The following is a 27,334-nucleotide window of genomic DNA, read 5'->3' as shown; positions in this document are numbered from 1 at the left end:
TTTTTAAGCTCAATCAAATTTCTGGAGCTTGCATCTTCACTGGCTGCTGTGCCTTGTTGCCTTTTTGCTTCCTTCCCTTCTGCTCGGGCGGCTGCAGCAGACGCTGTGAGTCTATAATAAGTTATTCAGCAGCAGTCTACATGATGGTCCTCGGATTTCAATTTCCACATGTTTCCCTTCAGGCTGTTTCCAACTAATTTCTCCATTTGCATAATTCCCCCCTTAGGGATGCTCTGGCACCGCCCCTTCCCCCCTCCTTTGACAAGATCATCAGAGATTCAGGCTATTAGCGGAAAACACTTTAATTCTGTTGGCCCTTTAGCCCGGTCCTTCCCCGTGTGTCTCCAATTAAAAAAAGACAAAGAGGTGGGTTGGGGTGCAGGAGGCCGGGGTGCCCATGGGGAGTGGGCTAGGGGCTGCTGGCCCCCCACCCAGGGCAGCCCCTGGAGGGAACCAACTGGCAGAATTACAAATTCACAGCAAACACAGTTTCTCATTACCGATTCTGGTCCAGCAGCCCTGATGGTTTTGTCTGGACAAGAATCAGCAGGTAGCCCCCCCGCCATCCCTGCCCCTGGCTGGGGATGCTTGAGGAGGAGAGGCGGGGAGGGGTTTAGCTGGGATGGCACTGAGCTGGAGGGGGGTGGTGGGTCTGGTCACCCCTGCTGCATGGGCATCCATGGACGTCCCCTCTCCTGAAATTGGGCTCCTGTCCTGCTCGGTTATTTGGAGGGACGGATGCCCAAGAAGGCTGAGCACGCGAAGGAGAGGGGAATGAAAACCATCCCTCAGCTGCTGGGCGAGGGTGAACCTCATCTTTCCTCTCTAAGCCACCTCATGCCTTCTGGACACCCCAGTCCTCCCCTGCAAATTCGGTCTCTCTCTGTCCACCATCAGAAGCAAGACCTGCTTATTCCCTCCTGATGTTCATATTTTTCTGCCTCTCTTCAAGCACATTTTATTTTATGCTTCTACGACACACAGAGCAGCGTGAACATAAACGACGCTCCAGTCTCTCTCTCTCCCCCTAATGCTTGTCCATCCACACATGGCAAAAAGCATACATCACCATCCCGCTCCCAGCACTAGCTGCTTGCTGTGATCTACATTGCAGTACATCTCCCTCTTGAGTTGCCCAGACACCAGCTGGATTATAACTTCTTTCGGGAACTGCATAAATCCCTCCAGGTTTAAGTGAGCTCAGCACTCCTGCAAAGCTCACCTCTTCCCTAGCCAGCTCCATGTCCTTATAAACAGTCTTTTTTCCTGCTTTTTTTATTTATTAGCTCTTCCATGTTATAAAACGTAATGGGAACTTTCAGACCAGCTTCTGAACAGGTCTCTGATGTGCTTCTCTCTTTCATGGCTCAAGTACAACATCAATCGCAGACATTAACATGCTTCTCTAGAATGAAATGTACATTTGAATGGCACCCAGCTCAAGGAACATGCTGTGCCTCTTGGAGAGCTGGCTGCAGCCCGCCCAGAAACCCTGGTGAGGGGGTGATGGATGCCCAGAGTCTGCCTGCAGCCCCCTGCACATGGGGGAAGGAGGCGGCAGGGGAGCCATGGCCAGGGCAAGGGACGGTCAAGGTGGTTGCTGGGGAGGGGAGTGAAGCAGGGCCTTTTAATGCCAGCCCTTTGGGGCAGTCATTGCCTTCACACCCACCTCTGACAATATACGAATTAGCAAAGGTAAGGTGTGAGTGGGGATGCATGGGATTTCCTTGTCAGCAGGGCCTGTGGATGGATGGAGATACCCCGCTCCAAGGCATGGGAAGAAGTGTGTTGGGGTCACCCCTGTGTCTCAGGCACCCTCCAAGTCTTCCCCCTCTCTGGATCTCATCCCCTGGCAAACAGCACTCCCACCCCAGGCTCTGTGTTTCACGTCAGCCTTTTCTTTCCATCCCTTTTTGTGTGTGAGGCCCTGACCTAGTGCCGAGAGTGGAGTCCTTCAGGACCCCACCCCTCCCAGGTCACTTCTTGGGTAGAAATTGCCATTACAAGTATTTTCAGGGCCCAGCACTGTGGGAGACCAATCTTATGGGGACTCCTACTTGCAATTATCACGACAGTCATTATTAACACAGAGAACACCTTGTTGTCTTTGCCAGCTTGCTCTAACGATGGGAGTGATGGTGTGCAACCACCAGCCGGTCTTCCTCCTTGTTTCTTGCCTGGGATGGGCCAGCGACTGGGATGTCCCCTGGATCAGGGGTCTGTCTGCAGAGGGATCTGGAGAGCATGCCCTTCGGTCATGTCCATGCTGCAGTTGTCCTCCTACTTTGCTGCAGCTGAGGGGCCAGGTGCCACCCCATGACACTGAAATGAGAATGTTGTCCCCATCATGGGAGTCTGGAGACCTCAGTAGGACCCCAGCCTCCCGGGGCCATTCCCCGGTGCCGTATCCCCTCTTCTCCCTGCGTGCCCCCTTCATGGGCCAAGCCTGGAGACCAGCGGTGCATCTCCCGGCTGTGGGGCTGGGAGAGAAAACAGTGGCCCTGGAGCAGGGGTGGTGGCACCAGCCCAGCAGCAGCACGCAGTATGTCTCCTGCACATCATCCAGCAGGCAAATGTGCTCCTCCTGGTCCTAGCAGCCAAGCCGGTGCCCAATTCCCTGCTGTCGGATGGTGGCACTCCACAGCCTTGGGGAAAATGGGGCTCTACTGTTTGTCTGAAAGGGGAAAGAGCCTGCGCAGGGCATCCAAGCCGGAGTCACGCCGTGCAAGCAGCCCTTGCAGGCACTGGCACCCTGTGCTCCTCAGGAAAGCTCAGTCCCAGGAGGGCCACGGCCAGGGCGGCACTGATATGTGGTTGGCAGCTATACGTGGCCCCCTTTGGAAAGATAAGCGATCAGCGCTACCACCACCCCGACGTACACTCCTGTGCCGATGGTTATGGAGAGCGCGGCGAGGAAGAGAGCTCGGCGAGAAGCTGAACTGGCCAGATGGAAATCTCCTTTGGAGACAGCCTTGCTGGTCTGGAAGGAGAAGAAACGCTCTTTGGTCACAGCAGTACCAACCTGGCCTTTTAGCCTGTGTGCAGTCATTTCACTACTGAGTCAGCCCCCCTTCCCTGGCCGGTGCATCTCATGAAGGCTGGGGACAGACAGCAAGGCGTCCATCAGTCCGCTGGACCCTCATAAGACCAGGCAAACGATCAGTGCATGGGATGACGGCTGTGTGGTACTGACTAGATACCAATATACCCTATACAGACATATAATGAGTACTGCTTAGTCTCAGGGAGCTGAATCCAGATAGCATGGCCTGTTGGTCTGGCTCTGCGCCACTTGATTTTGCCTGCATGCGTTTTTCAGGTGAAGCCTATTTGCTATAGAAGTGCTGATGGAGCCAGTGATGGAGACAGATGTGGGTGTTGGCTCTCCGGGCTGGCAACTTCCAGCTTCCCTGAGCGCTCAGGGTGCATTCAGAGCTACTCTTGGTATTACCTACTATTTGTGTTTGAGTTGCCATGTGGAGATCAGGGCACTCACTGTGCACAGACACTGAATAAAAAGATGGTCCTTGCCTCAGTGAGTGAACGGAAGTGGTAGTTATAGCAAATGGAGCTAAATATAAATTGCACGAAGTATATCATCATGTGGAGAGTGCACCATGCTACCCTGCACCACGTGGAAAAATGTGAAATCAGCCCCTCCTCAGGGTCCTAATCAGTTAAAGCTTCCCCTGCCTCTCACCGCCTCTGTGCCAGGTACTCATGTTATATACTTTTCCATTTCTGTTTCTATCTTCTTGATTTAACTTCTTAATGCCTCCCCCCTATCTATTCTTGGTACAGCAGCATCTGTGCAAATGTAGAGTAAATCCCCTGGCTCTGCATGCATTATTCTGGGTCAACAGTAATGGAAGTGAGCCCAGGCTCTGGGCTAAGCCCTCAAGAAGGCAGCAGCTCCTCTGAGCTGGCGCAGTCCGAGGGCCACCACCCTCTCCAGCGTCTGCCAGCCTGGCGTTGGCTCACACCGCTTAGCCAGTGCATGGCAGGAACAAGTGCAACAGAGAAGCTCTAGTGTGATACGGACACCAGGCTCCTCTTTGCGCCCAGGCTCCAGAGCAGCCTGACTCCTGGGGCGCGAGCTGCCTCGGACTGGGTCATGGTGTAGGACCTCCGCCCTACTGGAGAATGGGAGGGCAGGTGGGAAAATGCCATTTTCCTGAGCCTGGCTGGAGGGTGAGAACCTGGGCAAGGGGCCAAGGGGAGCCCCAGTTCCCTAAATAACACACAAAAGACCCAAAGGAAAAGCCTGACCTCCAGTAACCCACACAAGCGCTGGAGGACTTGCAACCCCACAGCAGTTGTGGACACATCCAGAAGCCAGGAGCACCCTTTGCCTCAGCCCTCAGGGGTCTGGGCATGGCACAGAGATGAGCCTTAGAGCCAGAAAGGTACCCGGTCCCCTCCAGGGCTGCTGTGGCTTGCAGGACCCTTGCTCCAGCACTCAATGCATGCAGGCAAGCAAAGGGATTTCTTACCCCTTGGGAGAAGTAGAAGGCAGCAATCCCCAGGGGCCAGAAGCAGCACAGCATGGAGAAAAGGGCTAAGCCCAGATGGTCCCGGGGGGGAAGCATCAGGAAATGATCCTCACTTTCGCTGTCACTGGAGGAGTCACTCTGCAAAACCAGATGGATTCAGCACATGCCCACCTCCCCGTGCCACCCTGCAGGCTGCATCCCAGCCCCTCTCCTCCCAGCTCCTGCTCTCTCCTGGCCCCGTCACATATTCTCATATGTTTCCCACCTGCAAATTCAAGGAATGAGTTTCAAAAATATTTTAGCCTCCTCAGCCTGGTTTGATCAGAAAAAATGTAGCTCAGCAAATTCAGGAGCGGAGTGGATTCTCGGCTCCCTGCCAGAGCAAATGCTGAGCTTGCTTGCTGGGGGTCTGGGATTTCCCTGGGAGATAGATAGTCTTAAACTGAAATATCTTCAGCTTTGGCAGAACTGGCTGTTTGTCAGCTTAAACAAACTTAAACAAAAAGTGCCTTATCCCCATTAGGGACTAGGAGATCGATATCCTGCTAAACTAATTTAGCAAGTGAGGGAAAGCGGTTGAATTGGAGCCTCCATCACAGGGGCGACGTGTCCTGTCCCCTTAGCGAGCGCATTGCTCAGAGCAGCTGCGGTCAGCCCTCCTGCCTTTGGGCACCTCTTGGCCAGCCGCAGACCAGCCTGGAAGTGATGTGTCTCGGTGGGGAAGGCACGCAGAGGTGGAGATGCCCCTGCTGCCATCTGAAAAGGCCACACCAACGGCACCGAAAGCAGCAGAGCTGTGCTGGGTCATCAGACATCAGCTCCAGCAGGCTCCGGGGACTTGCTCCCACTTCTTAAGGTCCTGGGTGATGTTCCCAGCCTCTGTGCTGCCGCTCGAGCTGTGGTGGGGCACAGAGTGCAGCATGAGCCTGCTTTGCCAGCTCTCATTCTTCCTTTGCAGGATTCGTCCTGTCTTTATATATAAAGCTTTCTCTCGGCTGCTGCCATCAGGCCTGTGAATTTTGCTGTTATACAAAGATTGCTATTTCCCCTTAGCTCGAGTGCCACAGCGGTGGCAGGCTGCCCTTGTCAAAGGGTCCCCATATCCCAAGGGTCCTGCAGAGATGGCCCCACCTCACCTTTGCTCCATGCAGCCAGGCTGCCCTCAGGGATGCTGACCTCCTTCTGAGGTCTGCAGTGAGGAAAAGGGAGCAGAAATGATAAGGAGGAAGAAGGAATATTGAGTGCACAGGGAGAGGCAGGAGATCGTAGGGTCTGGGGGGAAGCTCTGGGGAAAGAAGGGAGAATAAATGACCAAGGATTTGGGCTGATGGCCAGAGTTACCAGGGGAGGAGTTTGGTGCCATCCCACCTGGCAAAGCTCACCTCGTACTCCTGGAGCTCCTCTTCCTCCACCTCGTAGGACACAGTTTGGATGCGGATATCGCTCTCTACCAGGCAGGACCCTTGCGCCTCATGCCCATCGGGACCTTCGGATGGAGCCTCTTTGCTTTCCATAAAAGTGGTCTCGCAGCTTTCTGTCTTGCTGTCCTTGGCCTTGAGAGCAGTCTCATCCTTCACAAGGATGAAATTGGGGCCGTACAAGGCTTCAACGGCCAGCTGCAGGGAACTGGCATCCAGCAGCTGGTGAGTCCTGGCACCGCCAGTGTTTTGGAAGATGTAGGAATACAGTTTCCCTTGGCAGCGATGACTGGGGTAGTCCTGGCTGTGATGCTGGTGGTAAGAATAGCTGCTGCGAAGGTGCCCGTTGGCCTTGGCCAAGAGCGGGTTTTGGAGCTCACGCACACTCTCCATGCTGCCGGCAGCGGGGGGGAGCGATCCTGCGGGAGCAAAGAGTGGGAGGGAGGAGGCTGTTATTTCAGCAAGGCGAGGGAGCCAAAAAGCCTCTCTCCCATGCAGAGCTGATGTCAAGATGAGGCTAGTGGGAACAGAAAGATGTGGCAATGCTGGAGAAGCAAGAGCCCTCCCCACCTCTCCACAGCTTGAATGCTATCTCGGCAAACTGAGCATCTCTTCATCTCTCCCCAGCTGGTAGTAAGATAAGGATGCAGCCCTGCAACAAGATGATCTGATTCAGGCTGGATTAAGATGAGGGTTTGCTGTATCTATAATGCATCTTGAGATGGCCACGTGCAGCCTGACAGGAAAGGACCTACTGCATCTTTTCTGCTGGCTCATAACGTGTGCTGCGACAAAGCCTAACAGACAGCACAGAAGTAGATAAGAGGCTGACAGCCACTTGAGGGGCCTCCCTGACTTCCCAAAGCGGAGAGTTGCATGGTGAATTACAGCCCTCCAGGCATTACACATGCACCTAACTGGCTTTCAGGTACGTGGGAGGTTTTCTAGGGCTCCTCCAAGACTGAGCTGGGGGCTGGAGCGAAAGCAGTGAGCCATCGAGGGAAGCCAGGAGGCTGCTGTGAGGGCATAGAGGTGCTGTTTAGGCTAGGATTTGGAGTGTTGGATGCTCAGCCAGCCAGGCGGAGGAATGAGGAACGGAGGGATATAGAGGTTAAAGAGGAGACCCCAGGGGGTTTGGTCCACATTGAAATTACAATTTAAGTAAAGGACCCATCACATCAGAGCTCTGTTCAAACCAGCTACACCCCTGGGTACAGGACAGCTGTGCAGCCCTGGCTCCGGGCCACCGGCTTCAGAAAATGCCAAGTCCAAATGGGATCCTCAGCTACAAATGCCAACACGGGTTTCTTCCTCAGGGAAATTCACCCCCCACTCCCTTCCTCCATTTCAGTGTGCTGAAACCTTGTGCTGCTTTTTTTTTTTTTTGCATGACAATTTCTGAGATAAAATATTTCAACCCCTTTTCTTCAGAGGAGCGTTTGCTATTTTGGCTTCCCAACCCACCTTGGCACAAAGAAAATGTGTAGTGAAATATCAGCATTCCCCAGGAGAGAGAAACAATTACTTTGTGCTCCTCAGTACCTGAGCCCTGTGTTTTACAGCCGCTCTCTAGCACGTTCCCAGCTCCTAGTCTGTGCCACCTTATTGCCTTGCAACCCCAAATGTTCCTGTCTTCCTTAGAGACCTCCATCACTGACTCCTCTGCAGGACGCTGTGTAGCAGAGACACGCTTCTGCCTGCTATAGGGTTCCCCAAGGTGTGCTAGGCTTTCTGATAGAAGGCACATCACCTTGGCTTTAAATCTGTCCTCAAGAAGAAAATATAAATAAAGAAGTTGGAGTTGAAGACTCCAGAGAGTGAAAAGCCCAAGTGGTCCCATCCCCTTGGCCAAATTCTACCATACTGCACAGGTCTGAGTGTCATACCTGGTTTTAAACAGCCCTGTCGATGGGCTTTGTTTTGGCAGCAGTCATCACATTTTGGAAAGCTGCTCAGGAAAATGGAGCCATTCAAAAGCACTCTCACGCTGCTAAAACTCTGCACATTTTGGTGAATGCCCTCCACTTCTCCCTCCCCAAAACCATTCTCTGCTTTCTGCAGTCTCCCACTTTACTAATAAAGCCTGTAATGGCTTATGCGGCAGATGGCCATTAAGTATTTTCAAAATATTTAAGCGAGATGCATATTTGTAGCACAGACGGTTTTCTTTCCCGCACAGACCCAGAGAAGCTCAAAGCTTCATCCCAGTTTTCAGGCAAGGAAAGCATGAACCTCTTCTTTGCTTACCTCAACATGCAAATTAGATTTCCAATAAAATGTCTTGCTTTTTAATGACACAGTAAGGAAAGACCACTCACTGAGTGTCATTTGAGAGCAGCAGCCCAAGCAGGAGCAGAAGCCCATCTCTAGCAAGAGAAAGTTGACAGTTTTGGTAGGGCATCCATGCCTCATCTCAAGTTTCTGGCAGCAAGCTAGGGTAGGGAAGGATGGGATATTGCGGAGAGCTGCCAGAGGGAGCAGGCTCCAAATGCACTGAGAAATGCCAGCAGAAAGGCTGTGGGCAGGCTGCCGGCCATCAGGCAGCGGATGCTGCCGGCATGGAGGTTGCTGCTCTGCTCACTTCAGGTCTTCGGCATTGGGTTAGAGGAGCGGGAGAGCTGTGTGGCAAAGCCATGTTTCACAGCAGCAAGCGCTGGGAAACACTCAGAGCATAGGGAGAGGAAGAAGGGAAAGGAGATGGGAGGAACTGGAAACCTAAAAGGCAGCTTAGGAGGCAGCAGATATAACAGACCAGGGTGGGAAGAGCGCGTTGATGCAGCTGAACTGCTGCTGGACATGGACTCTGCTGACTTTGGGCATCCCGAAGGATGCTAAAAGGGCCGGCTGGCGGGAGATGGCTGGCTGACCTGGGCTGGGGGGAAGAGGCAAGGAGGGCTTGCAGGTAGCAAATATCCCAGGGTGAACACACCTTGGAAGAGTAACAGTGTGGGTAGCAAAAGAAGCAGCAGGAAAATACTGCTGAAACATGGGGAAGTCTCTGCGAATGTGAGCTGGGCAGGGCTGAAGGCTTTGCCCCAGGGGAGCAGGGAGAGCCCAAACCTCTCTGGTCCCTCAGACTGCCCTGGAGCTGTCCTTAGAGCAGGGCCAGGAGCATGGAGGCTGCTGCACTGCACAAAATGTGGACAGGGCAGGGCTACAGCTAGAAGATTTTAGTCCATGCTAGTCTTGTACTCTCTGGGATTATAAAAGCTTTACCTGTACTAAACTCTGTTTTCTTGCTGCCTTCCACTCTCAGGAGTTGGGGAGGATGCTCTCCCTGGGAGCAGGATAGGGCAATATCAGGGCTGCAGGGATGAGGGGAAAAGTGCAGAAGGAGATCTCACTGCGCTTCTCATAAATAGGCAAAGGGACCACCAAGTGCAGCCCTAGCACCAGGTCTGAGCATTTTTCAGCAGTGGGGAGGGGATGCCGAGGGCCAGCATCACAGCATGCCTATGGCAGTGTGCTCAGCCCTGCTGGAAAGCAGCCAGGCTGGAATGTCCCTCCCTGAGAGCTGATGTGAAGAGTCCCAGTGCTGGAGGTGTTAGAGGTGCTTCCCACTCCTTAGTCACCAAGATCACTGCATCACATAGAGACCGCACCTGTGTGCACAAGCATGCGTGCTTGCGTGCGCCAAACGGCCTGGGTTTGCAGGTGGAGATGAGGGCCGTCAAACCTCTAGAGATGATATTAGAGAGGGAATGGCAGGGAGGGTGAAGACCAGCCCCACGCGCATACGCGCAGGGAAGGACAGAGCCAAACCAGCCCTGCCATCGTCCCCAAACCCCATTTGGATTACCTGCATCCTATAGTGAATTTAGCCACACAGGGACTTAATAAAGTAAGCCTGGTAATAAAATAAGCTTGGTAATAACGAGGCTTGGGGGAAGAAGAATGAAACCAGCAGGTAAAAGCAAGGAAGCTGTAAAAGACAAAATTGGCAAAGAGTGGCCATTCTCTGTCCTCGTTACCAGCATGAATGGATAGCACGCATATCCATCAGCTCCACGGGGCTAGTCTGGGCAGTACTGGCAGCAGGTAACGGCGGCGAGATGCTGTTAAGTGCACAGGGAGGATGCACACATACAAGTGTACATGCACAACGTGAGCCCGGGGGGGGCACACCTGGGAGGAGGCAGACTCCAGTGCCCTGATTGAGCTGGACTATTGCTGCAGCCCTACCGCCAAGACTAACAGCTGCTGCCTCCCTAACAAACTGCCTCCCCCACTGCACGGCTGCTCCTGTAACCACCCGGTGGGGCAGGGCCCCCCACGGTCCCCAAGCTGCTTGCAGCGGTCCCCAGCAGAGTGAGAAATGCACAACTATGTTGTGTACTCTCAGCTTCTCAAGGCGAGTACTGGCTAAAAGGAGCCAAAATAAGGCATGAAAATAAAGAGGTAGCAAATTTAGCTTTGTGCTTCACGGATCTCACCTCCACACCACATCCCCTGGGGCAGTTCAGGTCCCCCTCGGGACCATCCTGAGTGTTTTCAGCCCACGTGAGAGGTGCTGAGGTCACTGGCCACCCCCGCCAGCAGCAGCACAGCCCTCAGAGAGACCCTCAGCACAGATGCTGGCTATGATAAGCCCGGTTAATGATGAATTAAGTAGCTGTTCCAGGAATCAATCATCATTTAATTGCCCTGTCAAGCAAACACTCTGCCTTGCTTCCCAGGCTCATTAGCAGGTTGCGACTGCGTTGCATGTCCCCAGACTCCTGAGTGAGAAGGTTAGCCTATCCTGGCCAAAGGCTTTCCAATTCAGGACAGCACCCAGGGAAGCCTGTGCCCTTGGGGAGTGGTGCCCGGCTGCCCCGCCATGCCCTGGCTGGTCCGAGGGCAGGGGACAGTGCAAATGCCTGTTTCTGACCTGGCTGATGGAAGCAGCATCACAGCCAGGTACAGCTGCCATAACCCTGGGACAGAGGTGGGCCAGCTCCTGATGGAGCAGAAAAGCACAGGAGATGTGGCTAGCACCCTTCCCAGAGCCCAGGCACTCCTGGAAGCTCTCAGGAGGTGCTTTGGGGCTTCTAGGCAGAGGTTTAAGTCCTGCCAGGGCACAGTACCTCTAGCTCTGGGCATCCAAGCTTGCGATTCTGCCCAAGAGAAAACCAGCTCACAAAGGCTGCTGAGAAGCAAGGGCAGAGCATCACAGGGAGGCAAGTTGGCATTTTGGAGAGGGAATATGGAAGTGAAGGAAGGGCTGTGAGGACTTGTGGACAATGGCAGGGGCAGACCAAGCCCTCCCTCAGCCCTAGGAGGCTGCACAGCAGCGTGGATACCTGCTGCATCCCAGCCTTGAGCCCTGCAGGGTGAAGCACAGCTCAAGGGGAGAAGGAAGCGCTTTCATCATCCCCGCAGACATGGCTGCTGAAAGCGGTCACGCTCCAGCCAACATTCAAGCCCTCCTGCGGGTGCTTGTCTCCACACCACTGCTCCTGCCTCAGGTGTAGCACCAGTGTGCAGAACGGGGGCTGTTCATCCCTGGGGTGTAACGAAGCCTTCACCAGTCCTGGGAAATGTTGCTGCGGCAGGAGGAGGTGGCTGGGGGGTGGAAGGGGCAGGGCGGTGGTGTGGGGGAGGCAGCTCTTGGTGTGGGGCAGGAGAGGAGGGTGGTGGGGCATGACAGCCCTGATGGGGCCGGCAGAGGTGGTACCCAGAGAAGCAAAGGGGTACGGTAGGGACAGCAGTGGGAAGGGAAATGGTGGGCAAGAGGCACGGGGCAGGGGAAGCAAAGTGACGTCTGAGCCAGACAGAGAGGTGGGCCCCGGCCACCAGGATGGAGAAGAAAGGGATTGTGGAGCTGCTGGAGGGGAAAGAGTTGGTGAGGACCAGGAGGGAAGGAAGGAGGTGACAGAGTCCGTGGACATGGATTAGAGGGAGGATAGCTGAGGTGTTCGTGATTCATCTGATTCACAACTTTGCTGCAGCTGGTTTGACAGAGCTGGAAAGGAGTGAATAAAGTGCTTGTTCTGATCTCCTGACAGGTATAGCCAGTGCCTCGGCAATGGGCTCCTGGCTCCAACAGAGACTAAATTGCTCTGAGAATTGGGATGCGATGGGCTGCTTTTCAAGGTTCGCAAGTCAAATTGGGCAATTTCCAGGTGGAAATCGAGTCTTTATTCTCCCTGGTAAAAATGTTTCTCTGCAGCAGTGTTTCGACCCAGCTGTGCTCAGAGCTAAGGCGTTGCTCCTAACGGTAAGAAACAGCAAATCCATCCCCGGGGCTGGCAGGGGAGAGCCGGGCTGCTTTCTGGAGGAGCCGTACCAGGGGCTCTGCAGGGCTGGGGGCTCTCCCACCGCCCCGTCCCCAGCCCCGGTGCCAGCGAGCCCGACACCCTGCGCGTGAGCATCAGCAGGGGAGCAGCGTGAGCTCCGTCGCCTCCAAACACGGGGAAGAGGCGCTCGTAACACTCGACCTCAAACCGGGAGTGCCCGCAAACCGGCTGCGCCCCGCCGCTGTGGCTCCACGGGGCTGCGGGGCCGGCAGGGCGCCCGTGGCCCGCTGCCACCGTGTTCCCCACCCCCGGCCGGGGACCCCCAGTCCGGCACCCGCCCCCGGCAGGGCCCGGCACTTGGAGAGGTGGCCGCTAGATGTCCCAGGCACTCCACGCAGCGCAGGCTGCCGCTCCGGCCGCCGCACCGCCCCGGGGCCGCGGAGAGCGGGGCGGGGGGCGGGGGACGACACGCACAGACCCGGCCGCTCCCCCACCACCCCCGGCCCCCGCCTGCCTGTCCCGGCCGAGCATCCCACAGCACCGCGGGGCCGGGACGGCGCCCGCATGCGAAGCCTGGGCCTAGCGCCTGTCCGTCCAAATCGTTGGGCGCTGCTAGGCCGCCTCAGCACCCCGCGGCTGGCGTCGGCCTCGCTGGCGTGAGTCCCAGCGCCCGCCCGGAGTCGGAGCTCACCCGCGGGGATGCACCCCTCTGTGCCCCTCGTGCAAGGGAGAGCGGGAAAGGGCTCACCGAGCTGGCGAGGGGGCAAGGAGGAAGCACGGAGCGTGATGGTAATAAAACACATGGTCGTGTGGGCGGCTAGGTGTATAATTAGCAGGTTTGGACTCTCTCGGCGCCCTTTTTTTTAGCTGGAGACGCAAACAAGTAAATAAGGCAGCTGTCAGGAGTCTCTGCAGGCTGTCCTGGGTGTGGGTCTCCCGGGTGTGTGGGATCAGGGAGGAGAGGGGGCAACAGCGGGGCTGCTCCTGGGGGCTGCCCCGGTGCTGGAGGGGCGGCCAGCTGAGGCGGAGCAGAGCAGGTGACCGGCCAGCAGCGTTGTGCCGGGGAAGTGGGCCGGGGCGGATTCAGGGATGGACGAGTTCTGGAGGTGCCAAGGGCCACGCTGGGGCAGTCCTCTCAGCCTCGGGGTGCTCCTGCTGGATTTGCACCCAAACAACCTTCAGCCCTGCAGCGCCCTCAACAAGCCCCAGTGCGGGGCTTTAAAGGGGCACATGATGCCAACCAAAACTGATTGATAGCTCTCACTGGAGGCTTCTTCACATGCTTGTTTGGGGACCCAGCAGGGTTGCTTGGAGGCAGTGGAGGTCAGGGCGATGACTCCCACGAGGGGAGGCTGCTGGGGCTGTTGCTCAGCATCTCCAGCCCTTTGAGGCATCAGCCAACGAGGACACCTTGGGGGGCTGTCGGGCTCTGACTGCTCATCTCAGCCACAAAATGCCAGCCCAGGGTCAGGGGAGAGTGACTTCCCCCGCCTGCTGCAGCATCCAAATCACTGGCCTGGGAAAACATGAGCTCAGCCTGGGTCCAGGCTTCAGCCTCCTCTTCCTCAGCTCAGAATCACCCTAAGGAAATACCCTAAGGCTGCTGTCTGGAGATAAGGGCATTGGCACCCTACCCTGAATGTAGAAAGCCTACTTAGAAACGTCCGTGCCTGTAGAGCTATTGGGAGCCAAATTCACTGACCCCCAGGCTCCAGGAAGCACAAATGTTTCCAGCACAGAGGCAGCCCTGACCCTTGCCGAGACCAGGCTCCTTGCCCAGGGTGCCCAAAAGGACACCAAGCATCACACAGGAGAGCTCACAGAGGTCTCTCAAGATGTGTTTATTGCCAGGATGTTCTCGCTGCTGCTGGAAGATGCACAGAAGCTCGTGCTTGTGGATTATAATTTTGCTCATGGCTGATTTTCCTATGCTAATGGTTACAGTCTTCAATTACACATCAGGTTTTCTCCGTCGCTATTTATACCCAGTATTGAACTGATCATGGTGGGTATCCTAGATGGGTCCACGCTCTTCTCCCAGCTTGCCCGATTTCATCCATACTCCTTGCTCCAGTCCCATCCTCTCCACTTCAAGGCTCTTCTCCTGCCTGCGAAGTCTCACAGGCCATTGCCCCTTCATGGCTGCTGCTGCCCCGGGACCCCATACCCCATCCTCCCCACTGCTCCCTCCCCACAGACCACTCTGCTGCCTGGTCCTGTGTCACAGGGTGAGCATCACCCTCAGGGAGCAGCGATACCCTGTGCTGGAGCTCCTCTCCAGGACCAGCCCTGCGCCTCTCAGCCCTCCAGCCCACCCTGCCCCGGGGCCACACCCGGGGTCCGCACCCCAAGGATGCCCTCCCTGCCACAGCCTGTCACCCATCACAAAAGTGATCTGGCAGATAGGACCTGGCTTTTTGCCAGGGGGGAGACCTGCACTGGCCGAGACCCAAGATGGGGACAGGGACATAGCACATGGTTGGCAGCAGGCATCGGGGGGACAGAGAGATGTCCTCCCCTTCGCAGCTGTGGCTTGCTGATAGAGCAGCTTAGCCACAGCACCTATCTCCATCCTCGCATCTCTCTGCAAATCACCCTCCTATCAATCGAAGCTGGCAATGTAAAGCGGCTGTTAAGGACTGCTCATTTGTCTCTGTTTAAAACATATCCGTACTCAAATGATTCATAACCACCCTGAAGGCTAGCGCATGCTGGCACCCTCCTTTCCCCACCGTCCTGTTTATTTTATCCACCGTCTGCCTGCCTGCAGCTCAGGGCTATTTCCACATTGCTTACTGTGGCCTGATTCTCCTGGGGATTCACTGGGCTCTTCTACAGTTCAGATGTTTAATTCATTTGCCAATGATCTGTTCTCTCTTTAAAAATGAAGTTATTTTGTGAAGATGACACCTTTCTAGCTTACTTTTCCAAAGCCTAAGTTTCCAAACATAGCCTGTATGTATCAGCAGTAAGCTGATCTCCTGGTCCAGCAAATAAGTGGATCGCTCTCTTCCCACTCTGGCCAATGTCTGCAGACTCAGACAAACTTCAAGGTGTTAAATTACTAACCAGGTCAATAGGTGCAATCCAAAACAAATGCTGAGCCCCTCTTTCATATTTGTTATTGCCAAAGAAACTGAATCCTCAGGTGGAGATGTGCCCTCAGTCCCAGGGGGACAGGAGTGTGCAGAGGATGGTGCTATATTTTCTTACATATTGTATGGAAAGAGATGCTACAAAATGATGTCACATTTTCTTTTCCATGGCCCTGTCAAGTCCCAACCATGCCTTGCTGAGGGACCCTTTGGGTTGCTCCTGCCTTTGCTGTATGGATGCTTTCCCTCTCTTCCTGGCCCGTTTCTCTTTCCTGCCCACGTCACCACTGGACCCAGATCAGCCCTTCCTGGGACAGGGCTCAGGCTGCAGCTTGCACCCGTCCGGAGGCGTAGCACATGGCAGCAGGTGGCTCTGCTTTGGGTGAGCAGCACCGGTGGTCCCACGCAGGCTGAGCGAGGACATCCCACTCACGGTGCTTCCCTCCCAGTGTGTCCGTGCTGCATGGGGATGAGCCCCAGCAGCCTCCGTCTCACCCTGCCTTGCCACCTTGGAGGTCGCAGGGAGATGGGAGGATTTGCAGAGAAACCTTCACCCAGCTCAGGAGCAGCACCAGCGTGGCTGCCACAAGTGGCATCGTGTCTCTGAGCAGGCACACACGTGCCCCAGGCCAATTTTTCATGCCAACAGTTGAGTTTCCAGATATAGAGCTTGGGGACAAATCCTGTGACCGACCCTGGTTTTCAAATAATACCTGAAGTGTTCGTTTAAGTGAGGCACGCAAAAACCACTGGGGACGAGTGGAGCCTTCCCTTCCAGGCTGAGCAAAGCATTTGGGCTGGTTTGCTGCCTTTTTCACTTGACAGAGAAGCAGCAACAGAAAGACAATTTGGAGGAAATCTATAATGGACTTTTTTTTTCCCCTCTCTAATGCTGTGGTTTGGCCCTCCAACTGGAAAAGTCAATCATTTGCCCATCTCTAATTCTACAGATAGAGAAATACTGGCTGAAGACCTTGCCTGAAATTACCCCCTGAAAGCAGCAGAAGAGCTGCATCCGGCAAGTGGTGCCTGCCAGTGTCCGGCTTGGGTACAGGGCTTTAGAAAATAGGCAGAAAAGAGCCAAAATTTGCCTGATTCAGAGACCATGGGAGCTGGAGAACAATGCCAAGCATGGATATTAAATGGAGGGAGGGTGATGAAGGTTTAAGAGAGACTTGGGGAAGGGACACAGTGTATCAGTGTTCAGGGTCTAACACTGATGGGGACAGGGTGGCACCAGGGGCACCCAGCAGGGAGAGCGGGGGGCAGGAATGGCAGAGCTTCAGGCTGCCCGTTGAGATCAAGGATGCTCCTGGGAAGCTGCAAGCACATCCCATCCCATGCAGAGGGGCCATGAAAGGGGCAGCCAAACCACAGGGGGCTGAAGTGCCCACATCTGTGTCGCGGGGCCATTCCCTAGAGCCCGCAGGCTGCTCTGCCGCAGGCTGCTAGGCCAGGCAGGACTGGCCCCTTTGGGGCTTGCTCCAGCCAGCTTGCAGGTGGCAGAGGGGGATTTTAATGGGCAAGTTTTTGCCAAGCGCTTGGTCACCTCTCCACAAGTGATGGCGACGTCTGCAGGCTGGGCCGAGGGCAGGGAGGGGTTGGGTACCATGCAAAAGCAGGCATCTGCTGTACAAATTCACTGTGGTGGAGCTGCAGCAAATTGCTCATTCTTTAATAATGGTGTTTATTACCTGCCTCTGATGGTGGTTGAGGGAGCCAAAGTGAAGTGGATTCAGCTCCCCAAAGCTTTAGCTCTGCCAGCCATTTTCATGACACAAGAAACTTTTGCCAGAGAAATGCAGTCACTACATTTTGTCTTGGGTAATTCCTTCTCCTGACAGCCTACAAAGTAACCAGCAATTATCCCCCAGAGACCAAGGCTTTTTTTTCCTTGTGCGTTGCAGGCAGGCTCAGACCCCGCTCCTCTGGTTATCCCTGGTGTTTACATAGTGCTACCTTCCTCCTGGGAAAAAGGTTTCTACTGGTGGCAGACCCCGAGCTCATGAAAAGGGAATTTATTTTTTTCAGAAGCAAAGCAGGCAGCCCAGTAAAGTGGGTTTGGGGAGAGCAGCACAGCTATTGTGAAACCCGCAGCAGCTTCGGAGAAGGAATTATAAACAGGCACTGGGCAGAGACAGAAAGCGCTGCCCTTTGAAACTCCTGAAGGTTCGGCTCTCCCCTCAGACACAAGCCGGGAGGGCGTCCGCAGGACTATAGGGAGACGGTGCTGTTCAGGGCAGTCGGTTCCTTGGCACAATTCACGGCGCTGGCAATAGCCGTCTCGACCGAAGTCGCCGGACCATTCCCCTGCCCGGGTACATCCCAAGGATGCGCACCTGGGGTGGCCGGCGGCGGGGTGGCTCCCGCCGGCTGCTGAAGCTGCTCAGCAGAAGGAAAACAACCCCCAAACTTCAGCCGGCGGCTGAGGTGCCTCCCAGGGAGGGAGCCCCGATGGCCGCCTGGGTCCAAGGAGCCATTGCAGTTGCTCTGACATATCCGGCCTCCGAAACTTTTGCCGAAATGCTTACATTTGGCCCACCCCAGAGCCTCCGATCAGGTAATTTTGTCCTGCTTTCTCCGGGCTGCAGCCTTTCGTCTTTACAGCCCCCGACACGTTTTCTGCCCCCCGCCCCGGGGCCAACCCGAGCTCGGCGCCGGGCTGGCTTCCCCCGGGGACCTGCTGCCACCCCGCGGGAACAGCCCGGGGACGAGCGCCCGGACCCCCCAGGAGAGCCACCCGCCCGCCTCCGAGCGGGGCTGCCCCCATCCCGGAGCGGAGCGCGGGTCCTTACCTGCGTGTCGAGGAAGGGCTCACCCGCCAACTTGGAGCGGCGGCGGCAGAAGCGGAGCGGCGGCGGGCATGGCCGTGGCCGGCGGCGGCTCTCGGCGGCGGGGCACGCCGCGGCCCGCCGCCCGGGTGGGCGTCCGGCGGCCCTGCGGCGGGCCCGGCCGCGGGCTGCCGGGGAGCGGCGGGGAGCGGCGCGGCGGAGCCCCAGCCGGTGCCGGGGTGTGCGGCAGCGCACCAGGCTCGGCACGGGGCTGTGCGGCAGCGGCGAAGCCCTCTAGCTGCAGTGAAGCCGTACTTCACGTTCGCGCCCAGAGACCCCGCGCCCGCTCGCTGCCTCCCCTCGCTCTGGCACGCTGGCTCTGCTGCCACCGGCTCCTAAGGCTCGCTAATGAGAGCTGCGCGTCGCCGCCGCTCCCCGGCGCCCGACATGATTTCTTCTCCCGCTGGGTTGGGTAACACGGCGGAAACTCTCTCCTTTCTCTTCTGCTCCCTCCGCTGCCCGGGGCACAGCCCTTCCCGCTGCCCCAGCCAGGGAAAGACCCAGTGCCGGCAAGCAGAGTTTGAAGGAAAAGGGTCAAGGAGATTTCTTCCCGCCGGAGCCCGTGCGGAGGGGTCGGGCAGCCCGGCCTGGGTGCTGCATCCCAGGGGCAGGCAGCTCGCTCGCTGGCTCAGCCAGGTATTTTTCTGCCCCGCTCCGCGAGGACGCGGGTGCGATGTTGATTTGCCTCACACACACCTGGGCATCGCTCCCATTGGTGGAGTTAATCCGGATTTGCACCAGCACAGCGGGAGTCGACACCGCAACCCCCGCAGTCCATCCTTCCTGCACCGCCCCCCCCAGCCCAGGTAATGCCCCGGGGAGCCTGTGCTGCTCCCCCACACTCCGGCAGCTCCCCAGGTCCTGCACTGTCTCCCCGCTTGCTCCTAACCTCTCCAAGTACCCCCCCCAGCAGCTCCCCCAGCTCAGGAGCACCCAGTACGGGGACGACTGTGAGCAGATGCACACACGGCTGAAGCCTGGTCCAGCCAGGGGGACCTGCTGGAGCACGGACGAGAGCTGCCTGCCTTCGCCCATCCCCAGTGCTGCTCTTCCAGGAGCAGACCTTGCCGGCCAGACCCAGGTGTGACCCACAGCCACCCGTGCCCACCATCCACACTACCCAGCAGTCACCCCTCACAGCCCGCAGCCCTCAGGACCACACTGTGGCTTCTCAGCACAACACACATTTCTGGAGGTCCAGGCTGGTCTCGCAACACCTCCCAGCTTCTTCCAGGTGCTGAACTGATGGGTGACGGGTTATGTGCCGGGGCAGGCCAGTCCTGAGGTCCCATTCCCGGAGGGGCTGGGGCTCTGGCTAGGAGAGGAGATGGCAGGGCAGCCTCCCCTCTGCTCTGGCTCCCAGAGGGGTGCACATCTTTCCAGTAGCAGCAGTGAGATCCTTTTGCAAAACCAAAGGTGCTGGATTATGTGGGCTAATGACGGACCAAAGCACCTGCCTTCCCCAAAGAACCAGTGACAGCTGGCCACCTTTCCCTCCCTGGGGGGGATCCACGTGTCCCGCTGGTGGCATCCCCCAGCAGGTCTGGGAAGGATGTGAGCCCAAAATGCCAGCCCCAGGCTGGAGGCCTCAGCTGGGAGGCTGTCTTCCAGGATGTCAGCCGGAGCACAGAGCTGCTGCTATGAACAGAGTGATCCCCAGGGAAAAGGTGTCCCTGTTGGCCAGACCCAGCCAGCATAGCTTAAGAGGGGGTCTGAGAAGGCAATAGTCCATCCCCACGTCCCTAGGGAGTGGGACAGACAGGAAAGGGCTTGCGATGCAGCAAAGGATGTTTGGCATCTCCATCATCTGAGGTCTCTCGGTCCAGGTTAGAGGCATCCTTTGGAAATGACCTCAGCATGTGACACTCTGCCTTGGGGCAGAGGGTCGGAGTAGACAACTTGCAGTGGCTCCTTCCACTCCAGCGGCTCCAACTCAGCCAAACTCCCAGCAGGTGTGGAGCAAAGCCCTGGCCATGCACAGCCCAGGACTTTGGGGTGTTTGCAAGCAGGGCCCAGGTCCCCAGTCCTGTGTAGGTGTGGGGTGAGCTGCAGCCCTGTGAGGAAGCAGGGGATGCAGTGGGACTTACTGTTGCATGGCTGGGAACAAGGAGGTTTCATGGCAATCCCCTTCCCCGGGTGAAAGTCCCTGTAAGGGTGCTGTTCGTGTCCCTGGGAGCCCGTGGGGATGTGGTCAGCTGGAGCGCAGCCTGCCACTGGCTGCCCACTTTCCCGGTCCTGTTGTTTGCCTCAGTTATCAGACCCTGTGCAGCCCTGTCCAGCCAGCATGAGCTAATTAAAGGCAAACAAAGAGGGCCTCATCACACATGGACAGCCTTTTGGCAAGGCTGGAGGGGCTGTGGAGGTGAAGGGAAGTGAGATATGGGCTTGAAATCCCTTCCCTCTGTGCCATGGGGAAGCCTGAAGTTAAAACTCGGTCGCTGGATGAAGCATCTTCATCCATGGCTTGCCAAGGCCCAGAGAGCTGCCTTGGCTTTACACCATGCCAAGGTGCCAAGGCACCCAGCAGAAGGTGAGTGGGCAAGCAGGGACGATGGCTGACAGAGGCAGCACTGCCACCGCGGTATGCGTGGCCACCTTGGCCACAGCTGCTCCTGCACAGTCCCCATCAGCTGCTTTTGTCAGCCTGGGGCGGCTGCTTCGTCCTTCACCGGGGCCACACACATCACTGGATTAACACGCAGGCACTGCGATTGCCCGGCGGGGTGGGGGATTAGCCCTTACCAACTTTTATATATACACTGCTTAGCGGCAGAGCTGCAGCACTGTTTCTCCTGCTTTAACAAAGATAAGGCGACATTAGCATCCCAAATCAAAGTCTCTCCAACCTCGGGCGGCTCTGAGAGAAATGTATGCATGCACAGATATTATATGTACATGCTAGTGCTTATGGAGGTATGGTGAAAACCAGCCTAAGCAATTTGGTTTGGGGCTTTGCTTTTATAACTGCAGCCATTCAGTCCAGATTAGAGAGGGGCAGTGTCTCTGGGAGGTGACACGAGGCAAAAGGGCTGTGTGACCTAGAAGAGTCAGTCAGAGATGAACTACCTCCGGGGCACTGAGGATAAGCTGCCGGTTGGAAACTTTCCTGCCCAGAGAAGGAAAAGGGACAGGCTCCGACGGGAGTGCAGCAAAATGCACAGAGCCTCCCGCTCCACTGAAATGTCTTGTTGTATTTATGCATCTGCTGGGATGAATGAAAGGAAAATGGATATCGAAATGGCCCTTTGCTCTCAGCTGGAAGAGAGACCTCTGGCAAGAGCCCATCCAGCAGAAGGAAATGAGATCTCATTACATTAAATATTAGCTGAGGCACTATCACATTGGACTTGTTATACCAGCTAAATGATGCCCCTCTTCAAAAAATAATTAGAAAAAATGTTGCCACAGACATAAAATACGTGAGGAAAAGGCTGTGCTTGTGTTTCGGGGCTGCCTCGCACGGGAAGGTGGGGTTTTGTTTTTCATTATGTTCTCGCAAACATTAAAACCACCCTGCCAATATGTCCTGAGCTTCACATGCTTCATCTAACTACAGACATAGCAACAGATAAATATGCCACGACAAATTTGGTAACATTACTTTATTGACAGCCAAAAAAACCCCAGATCACTCGAGACTGAAAGCCTGAACTCCTGCCAAACAGTTGCAAGCAGAGAGCTGAGATGAAAGATTTCGTACCAGAAAGGGACAGAAACTACTGAAACTCCCAATAACTGGAAGGCCTCTGCGAAGGTGAGGACTCAGCTGCAGAGCATCCTCAAAGAAGCAGAAACAGAAAGCAGAGACATGATGTAAGGGGAAAAAATCACACTTGAGACAACTGGACATTGCCGCTCAGGCGGCTGCATCAGTGGGACTAGAGGACATTAGGCAGGACCTGCTCATCAGGGGCACTCGGTGCCCCTTGCGCCGGCAAAATAAGTGGGGGGATTTGAAGTACCTATTTATGATGACTGGAGGGACCACTGAACAGATTAAAGTTATATTTGCAGCTATTAAAAATGATCAGATTAGTGAAATCTAGAGATGAGAGAGAAGCTTCAGAGGGATCAGCCAAAGCTAATTAATTGGGCAGCGTGATGGGAGAGGAAATTAAGCACGGACAAGGAGAAGGTAAAGCATATTGGAAGGAACAACTTCAACGCTTCATAATCACTAGTGATTTCTAAATTAACTGGAAGCATGAAGGGAAAAAAAAGATGTGGGTGTATCTGTGGACAATAGAGTGAAAACCATCTGGTTAATGTACAGTGGTGAGGAAAAAAAAGCCCCCACATGCTGTCAGATTGCTTTCATAGAGGGATACAGAAAATAATAAAAATATTACAGTACCGTGTTGGTAGTGACTCAGCTGTTACGGATAAGTTGAGGTTTTTCAATTAAAAGACAGATTCAGATCATTTGTTGTGAAAAATACAGTTAAAAAAAAGAAGTCTTCTGTAAAAGTGAAGTGCCGAGCCCTGGAGCGCAGCATGAACTTTTTAAGCATTTAGGAGGAAATCTGCCTGTTTAGGAGGCAGCAATAAGCAAGGTGTAAGCTGCAGGTCCCTTACAAAACATAGCACCCAGCATCAGATTTTGTCATGCGTTTGATATGATTAGCACCTGATAACACAGATGTCTTCAACTTCCTGCGTAGTTAAAGCTCCTGAGAAGCCTGTGTCTGTGATATATTTGAATAGCATCCTTCTGGGATTAGTGTCATTTTCTTCCCTCTCAGTAAATGTTGGCTTCTGAGGAGGCTGAACACTAAAACGCTTCAGTGCAGAAAAATCCAGAGGGAAATCCCTTCTTACCCCCGCCTTGCCCCCCATCGCCCACGACCCTGAGAGTGTCTTGTGCAGCCATGCCGAAACAGATCCCTCTTCTTCCTAGCCCTTGTCAGCAGTGCTGGAGCAGTATTCAGGCTGCCCAGTGCCAGGCACTTTTCTTCGGCAGACGATGAACGGGGGAAGGCAGGTGCCTTTGGAAAGCTATTCAGAGCATCTGAATTCTGCGGTAATTAAGCTCTCAGTTGATGTGCTGTGAAGACCCATTCAGTGGGACCTTTTTCTTGGTTCAGCTAGGGAGCCTTGTTGGTTGCCTGAAGTATGTGGCAGCATCTCCAGCTCCTCACAGCGTAGTAAACTCCAGTCTCTTGGATGCCCATCCCACTTGGGATGACAGGACATGGAGGTCATTATGGAAAAGGGCAAGTCCTCATGAGAGCAAGAGTCCTCCATGAATTCCAAATGTCCCCTTCAGGGCTGTGGCTCCTGGACCAGAACCAGCTGAGGTGTAGGCTGGGTGAACGGCCAAGCGGTGTGGGATGTACAAGGATGTGAAGAGGGGCAAGGAGGGAGAAGGGGGTGGTGTGTATGGGTGCATGCACATCACGTAGGGGATGTGTTCAGGCAAATAGCTGACATCTGGAGGACGAGCGGGATAGGAAAGGGAACCCTGTGTGCTGTCTAGCTGCTTTGCATCGCTCTGGCAAAGCAAAGCAGCTCTAAACCCAGAATAGCTGGTCCATATGCTTTGGCTGCTTTCTCCCGCAGCCAGAGCCTTGTGGTAAATCTGGCTATGAAACACAACAGTCTCTTAAAAAAACAAAGCTGAGCTGGTGGGACTACCTGTCTACCATGGATAACCTTGGTATGGTCCTTCCGGCCTGATGTGCTGTGATTCTGCAACCATGTAGTGTTTGGATGGTGTCACTGAATGTCAGAGCTGAGATTGGTGTTGAAGGTAAAACTCCGAGTTATGAAGAAAATCAAGGGGGAAAAGCCACACAACCCCAAACCTATACTCCCATGTAGTCTGTACCAAAAAAAGCTCAGTGAACTTCAGCTGTAAAAAATGTAGATGTATTTGGGCCAGGGCAGAATGCTTGAGACCTGTCTGTGCACTTCTGCATCCTATTATGTTGAATTTAGGGCATAAACTCAAGACTTCACTGTGACATAATTCTTCCCAGGAATAGAAGTCTGTGACACGTGCTTGCCTGGCAAACCTTGCCCAGCTCCAGTCAGGATGGAAGTGAGGTCAATGGCTGATGGACGTGATTCAGCCTTCCTGCTACCAGCGCTGGTTCTGCTGCTGGTACAGACTGCAGCCACTAGTCCCCAGGGCCTTGGAGGGCAAGGATTGTGCCATGTTTTGAGAGGAGATGACAGAGAGTGAATTCCCCATGTCCCACAGCTGGCTTTGAGCCAACAGGGTTCAATCCTGTAATCCCACAAGGGCCTGATCTGCGATGCTTGACTTCCTCAAAGGTTCATCTGCTTTCTTTCCTCTTCCCTCTCATTTTTCAGGGTTGTCCTACTCTGCCCAAAAAGACCGTGTCGAGCGAGGATGTGTCACAGCCTGTGCACATGGGGACATGGGCAGCCACAGTGGCTGGGGGCTCTCAGGCTGCCGCCATGCTGCGATGTGGCTGCGAAGGGTTTAAGTCCAACCCCAGCAAAGACAGCAACTACCTGCAGTGGCAGTCACCTGCTTGAAAGCAGGTTCCCCACTGACTAATTGCTGAATAAAGCATCTTTAGAGGCTGGCAGACTGAGCCCTGGGGACCTCTTCACTCAGCTATTGGCAGGAGGCAAAGTCTCTGGAAACAAAGCTTTACAAGGCTGCCGAAGCCCGAGATGAAAGGCGGGCGGCAGGTTTAAGAAGAAGATATCAAGGCTCATCTGTGTAAGCACCACAGGGACCTTCCCCATCTGTGCTCGGCCCCTTGCTGGCTGAGAGGAGGGGCAGCGGTGGGTTGCATCCCTGTCTGCAGGATCCTGCAGCCTCCTGCAGACCCTCCAGCATCCCCTTGCCCTCTCCTGAGGGCTTGTGCTCGGCTCGCGGGCAGCTGTGTCCATGGGGCAACCTCCACTTCACAGCTGGGATGGGGAGTGGACCTTGCACTGGGGGAGCCTCCCGTTGCAAACCCCTGTGCACACAGACCTTGGGGCTTTTCCTTTTTTCCTCCTTCCTGGTATTAAGCCTCTGGGAAACTGGTTGTGAGCATTTTAAAGAAATTCAGCTTGGCAAACAGGAACAGAAGGGCTTTGCCCCCCAAACACTTAAAAAATATTGAAATTCACTTGAATAAGCAAAAAAATGGCTGAACTGTCATGCATGAGGCACATGAATCATCTTCGGGGAGGAAAGCGATCCTGGCGATGTCTGGGCTTGAAGTAACAGTAGTTAACATTATAATGACTCATACCACATATGCGTCACATCGTTTTTCATTAGGAGCAGCATTCTGGTGTCCTGTGACTAACTGAAAGCTGAAATTGTGGTCCTAAAGCCTTGGGCCAGGGACTTGTCTCGCCCATATGCTCTGGCTGAGTGCCAAAGGCATTATCAGCTGTCAAATATTAAATAATAATAATAATAATTCTCAGATCAAACAGTTCATTCAAATGACAAAATGAGATGGGTTTTGGAGCTGCCGTCCCCAGGGAGTGCCGTGGTTTTAATAGGGAGAAAATGGATAAATTGAGGGCAGGCACCTCCAGAGAGGCCCTTCTTCTACTCTCAGCTCATTAATGTCAAACTAGGCTCTGCAGTCCATTTCTGATCTTCAGACAAGGTCAAAATTTCCATTTTTGTCTCTCCACAGAAAGACCTTGGATTCCTTTTCAGTAACCCAATGGCCCCCTCAGCATCCTCCCAACAAATCTTTTGATCTGTGTAAATCCCTGCTAGCAAGCCACGGATGTCAGCTCCTGCAGCCCGAGTCACTCAATCAGCATCACCCAGGCCGGTCTGTGTCCCACCAAGCCTCTTGGTTTGCCCATACTTGACAGGGACCGGGGTTGGCCCTGACCCTTCACCCTGCAAAACAGGGGGCTGGAGGCTGGAGGAGTTTGGGGTGACAGAGGTGGAGGGGTAATGGTGGGCAAGAGATGCAATACAAGGATGGATGTGTCAGGGAGGGAGAAATGCAGGGGGAGTCGGGGAATGAATTAGCAGCAACTGATTGAGGACAACCTCAATTTTTTTGAGGGCAGCAGCTGCAGCTTTTGTGGGCTCAGAACATTGTACCTGGCCAGGGGAGGTGGCAAGGCTCTGTGATGATGCCACCTCCCCTGGCCAGGCCAGCCTTCACCAGCATCTAAGCCTTGCTGCTGCCTCGTAAGCTTGGTCAGGCTCTTCTGGGGTTTGCTTTCAGTCTGCTGGTGGGGGATGGAGGGCAGTGAAGCCACCCAGGGCAGTGCGCCCACCCAAGGCAGTGCTCATGCACTATTGCCTCTGCTCCAATGACAAAATGCTCACATTATATAAAAATTTGATGAGTGGCAGGAGGAAATTGCCAGGAAATGGGAGGTGAAGGTGAGGAGACCCCCAGGAACAACCTGTCATAGGGAAAAATAGGAGAGATGTGGCTCTGGGATGCCAGCCAAGGATGTCCTGAGCTGCCAGGGGGATGGTTTCAGGCTCCTACGCCACAGCTATGTTCTGGTGGTAGCATAACTCCGCTTCCCAGAGGAACACCGCAGGCTTTGGGGCACAATCGATGTTACTTGTTGGCCATGGTTGACTTGTTTCGGTGCTGGTAGAGCTACTGCACCCATTTGGGGCTAGAGCACTCCGTGGGGGATTGCAATGAGCAGTCCCTAAAGCGACTGCTGGAGCCTGCAGAAGGTCACAGGCTGGGTACCACAAGAGGTTGTACAAACACCGCTGCGTGGCTGGGAAACACCCCTCCTGTTCAGACCTGCCTTGTGATAAGGGTATGGAGAGCTTGGTCCATGAGATGGGTGGGAAGCCCTGGTGCGGAGCAGCGGCAGATGTGCTTATAGCAAGAGCGACTTCCTACAGACATCTGTGGAGTCTCATGTTGTCAGGGCAATGGCTCCTCCAGGCTCTGGGCCCTGCTAAAGCTTGTGCCATCAGCTTAAAGCCGGTCTTCATAACCAAATTATCCTTTAGCATAATGACAGCCTTAGACCTGGGTGCGAGCAGAGTAGCTGAGGGATATGCTGGAGTTACCGTATCAAACTGCAGGAAGAGAAAAAACACAATCTGGAAGATATCTGTGGTGCTAAAACCACTTTACCCCCCTCCTATCTGAATAATACAGACCAGCCAAACAGATTTTTATCAAACTTTGCAAAATATACCACCTATGGGCTGAAGGAAGCACAAGAAAAATGCATCTCAAAGGGTAGTATTTGTACAGAAAGTGATGAACTACCAAAAATAAGTGCTTATAATTGAAGCTCCCTGTTGATCATTGCAGCAGGACAAGGACAGTGCTCTCCCCGCTGAAGAGCAAGCCC

At 54.7% G+C, this 27,334-nt stretch overlaps 1 protein-coding gene across 1 annotated transcript; it reads right to left on the bottom strand.

Moving 5' to 3' along the window:
* Window positions 1-284: 284 nt before the first annotated feature.
* On the bottom strand, window positions 285-18,141 carry SYNDIG1L (synapse differentiation inducing 1 like). Its single transcript, XM_069783892.1, has 4 exons — window positions 18,020-18,141; window positions 5,876-6,330; window positions 4,494-4,631; window positions 285-2,980 (listed from the first exon to the last, which is right to left on the bottom strand). The coding sequence occupies exons 2-4, from the start codon at window positions 6,302-6,304 to the stop codon at window positions 2,822-2,824; spliced, it is 726 nt and encodes a 241-aa protein (XP_069639993.1). The 5' UTR covers window positions 6,305-6,330; window positions 18,020-18,141; the 3' UTR covers window positions 285-2,821.
* Window positions 18,142-27,334: the final 9,193 nt, after the last annotated feature.

Source organism: Haliaeetus albicilla, chromosome 5 (assembly GCF_947461875.1).
Source record: "Haliaeetus albicilla chromosome 5, bHalAlb1.1, whole genome shotgun sequence".
In the NCBI taxonomy this organism is placed as follows: Eukaryota; Metazoa; Chordata; class Aves; order Accipitriformes; family Accipitridae; genus Haliaeetus; species Haliaeetus albicilla.
Note: the sequence above shows the minus strand (reverse complement) of the source record. Positions and strands in the feature narration are given on the sequence as shown.

Coding starts and splice junctions, on each gene's coding strand:
- SYNDIG1L (XM_069783892.1), bottom strand. CDS start 6,304: ATGGAGAGTGTGCGTGAGCTCCAAAACCCGCTCTTGGCCAAGGCCAAC. Junction 4,632..5,875: donor AGGAGCTCCAGGAGTACGAG/GTGAGCTTTGCC, acceptor CTGGTTTTGCAG/AGTGACTCCTCCAGTGACAG. Junction 2,981..4,493: donor CCTTCTACTTCTCCCAAGGG/GTAAGAAATCCC, acceptor TTCTCCTTCCAG/ACCAGCAAGGCTGTCTCCAA.